We start from the raw sequence: 3,250 nt of genomic DNA, 5'->3' as shown, positions 1-3,250 counted from the left end.
CACTACGTCCATGTGACTGTTTAAGAGAATGGACGGTTTTGTTGGTTGCATTCCGATCCATGTCAAAATTACAATCGGTTTCTTAGGATGTATATGATAGATTTTGATCGGCAAATCGAGAGATTGTGCTTGTCTAGTTAAGAATGCCACGCACTCATCTGAAATTAAAAGCAGGAATCAGAACAATGTATTATACGCATGATTATACGAATGATTTTATACGCATATTCAAGCAGAACAAGTCATTATAACATCAAAATGACATAAAATGATGTCAGAATGATTATTAAAAATCACTTTTCGATCAGTTATGAATTATTTTAATGTCATTTTGACGATATAGTGACCTGCTGTTTTCTGCTTAGGTATATACACTTTTTACCTAACCCAGAATCACCAGTATTAAAGAAATAATTTTGTACTAATTGTAAAATAAATATAAATATATTTATTATTATGTCCAAAGTTTGCAGGCTAATCGACGTACTAATTCTGTTTAATTTAAACTCTAATTCCGTCTAATTATAAATGAAAGACTCAATGCGTTCTCAGAGAGAAATAAACGATTTGTGAACGAACAATTTGATACCTATAGGTATCGATTCGATCACGTATAAAATAATATATAAATAATACATTACATGTAATATATTAAATATAATACATTTATATATTAATAATATTATATATAAATGTAATATATAATAATATGTATAATCAGAGTTGGGAAAGTTGTTAAAAGTAATGTTTACACCAGTACGTTATCAAAAAATATGTAACTGTAACGATGATGGCGGTAGTAACACTAGTAACGCGTTATTTCCCAACTTTGAAAACTGAATATCATTAATATTAAGTTCCTCTTTGTCTTCATCTTTTTTATGTACATTTTTGATCGTATTTCTTTCAAAACTGGTATAGCTTTCGCCGTAAAGACGTCATCCTCGAGGTCGTCCAAAATGCACCGCGATCGTATGCAATGTGGGATTGAGCGTTTCTTTTAAATTTGCAAGCAAGTAACATTGCCGCTTACTGCGTTTCCTTTCATTGAAATGGCATATCCTGAGTGTTTGTCCAGCATATGCCAACTTATTTGAACATCAGACAAATCCGTAGCACGTACAGCATCCTTACTGCACGCGACGAGTTCAGCATAAGTTGAAACGTCAGTATCAGTATAAAAGTCGATTCGATGTTTATATAGATATCCAATCGACATGTATAGATCGATTATTTCCCTGGATTATTAAGCAAATAAAAAACTTAATGTGTTGTTTAGATTTAATCTTTATCCGTGCCAAAAATAAGATGATACGACAGTGTTACATAATGTATGAAAATTAATTTTGAAGACCAGTAAATTGCATATACCCGTGGCAAATGTTAGCAATTATTATGGTTATATTTTTTACCAATTTTAAATTATGTCTCTCTATCGAGGAAATGTATCGATTTCTCGATAGATGAATGAGCGCATCGTGCTTCGTGATTCCGTTCACAGCGACATGGCCAGTCGGCGTAAATTCCTTATTTTTCCACCTTTTTTTTACAAAAGACACAATCACATCCTTTCTCGCGTTTACTCGCGTTCTTCTTAATTTTTCATCTCTTGATTAAACGTTACGAATTTACAAATCCGTTTTCGCCACCGGGCGCTTTTATTTAGCGCGCGTCGCAGGGATTGTAGAACTTTTTCTCTCCGCCTCGATTCGATTCGATTCGATTGTTCTTATCGCCGTATTTAATTCATTAATCCGAATTAATTCTAAATAATAAATAAATTTAAAATCTCGATCGCCATCCTTGCGCGATCACTCACCGTAGTTGACGTCCGGCTGCACCGACGGTATCCGCAGATACTCGCGGAAATTTTCCACTGCTGTTTCGTCCAGCTGGGTCTGCGACATCGCTCTGTGGTAATTTGTTTGTATGTGCGACTTGTCGCGCCACGGTTTGTGTGATTCTTATTCTCGAGGCCAACCCTCCTCTTAAAACCTGGCCATCATCCTCCAATAAGTTTGAAACGAGTTATCGCGATGCACGAGGAGACCCCCGCCGCTACAGACTGCTCCTTAATTATGCGTTTTTCACTGTTGTTACCAAAACTTTGGGATAAAACTTTGATAGAATTTGCGTTTTCTCTTCTCCATTTCAATGGATTTCTCGAAGAGAAATTAAATTTCAACTGTCTGACACGAACGAAAATGCCCCTCATGCATCTGTAAATCCAAAAACATCACTGGATTTAAGTAAAAACCGTCAACTTTGAATCAATTTTTAAAATCGTGATAAAAACAATATTTTTTTAATGCAAATAATAAATTTTTTCAAACGTTATCAAAGTAGCTTATGCACCTTGAACAATATTTCGAGCAAGAGATAATGTTAAATGCATGACAAGTCTTTCTTATCTTTTAATAAGCTAACGTAAGTTCACGTGCCTAATGTCGAAAAGTTGTTATCGTTTAGAACTGCAATTATTTAACAATACTTCAGGTACTCCCCAATAGTTTTTTAAAAGGCAAGAAAAATACGATGTCTGCATATGGAGAATTCCGACAAAAAAAACTTATATAGATAGTATAATTTCAAGTAAGAAACACTATCGAAAATTACAATGCATGATATTAATCTATGACAATTAACGAATGATAGTAAATCACAAGTGCTTATTATTTGAAAAGTATGTCTACAAAAGTTGATAAGCTTTTATCTACACGCAAAGGGAATCATAGACTTTTCTACACTACGATAAGACGAGAACTATCTACGAGACGAAACTAACAGTCTCGACTCGTAAAAATGTATTTCCGTGTAAATTTTTTTTTACGAACCCTAACTGTAACTTTTACACGTTTCTGCCGTAATAATCGTACGTATATAGCGTTTGATATCGAAGAAATTGTTACATTTATTTTAATTGATAATGTGGATTAAATTGTCATACAATGTAATAGGTAATACAATGTAATAGGTAATAATTATAACATAACTAGAAATTAAACACATATGTATATAAACAGCAAATCGCAAATAAAAAAATATATAAATACGGATTTTTTCACGCAAGGATAAGGCAAGGACTAACTCATAAAAATGTATTCCGGTTTATTACATTTTTTTACGTAATTTTAACTATTTTTATACGTTACGCCAAAGGGATTTTTCTACATGGACAGAACAAGGAATATCAATTATATCGACTCATAAAATGTATTCAGCTTTATTAAATATTCTTTACGTATTCCTA

At 33.0% G+C, this 3,250-nt stretch overlaps 1 protein-coding gene across 1 annotated transcript in view; it reads right to left on the bottom strand.

Annotated features, from left to right (window-relative positions):
• Positions 1 to 1,964, bottom strand: part of LOC105449100 (aminoacylase-1) — a 9,778-nt gene extending 7,814 nt beyond the window's left edge. Inside the window, exons 1-2 of the mRNA XM_011688098.1 lie at positions 1,820 to 1,964; positions 4 to 158 (exon numbers count right to left, since the gene is read on the bottom strand). Coding sequence (XP_011686400.1) covers positions 4 to 158; positions 1,820 to 1,907 — 243 coding nt within the window. The 5' untranslated portion in view covers positions 1,908 to 1,964. The remainder of the gene's footprint in view (positions 1 to 3; positions 159 to 1,819) is intronic.
• Positions 1,965 to 3,250: the final 1,286 nt, after the last annotated feature.

The sequence above is a fragment of the Wasmannia auropunctata genome, unplaced genomic scaffold, assembly GCF_000956235.1.
Source record: "Wasmannia auropunctata unplaced genomic scaffold, wasmannia.A_1.0 LD336078.1, whole genome shotgun sequence".
Lineage (NCBI taxonomy): Eukaryota > Metazoa > Arthropoda > Insecta > Hymenoptera > Formicidae > Wasmannia > Wasmannia auropunctata.
Note: the sequence above shows the minus strand (reverse complement) of the source record. Positions and strands in the feature narration are given on the sequence as shown.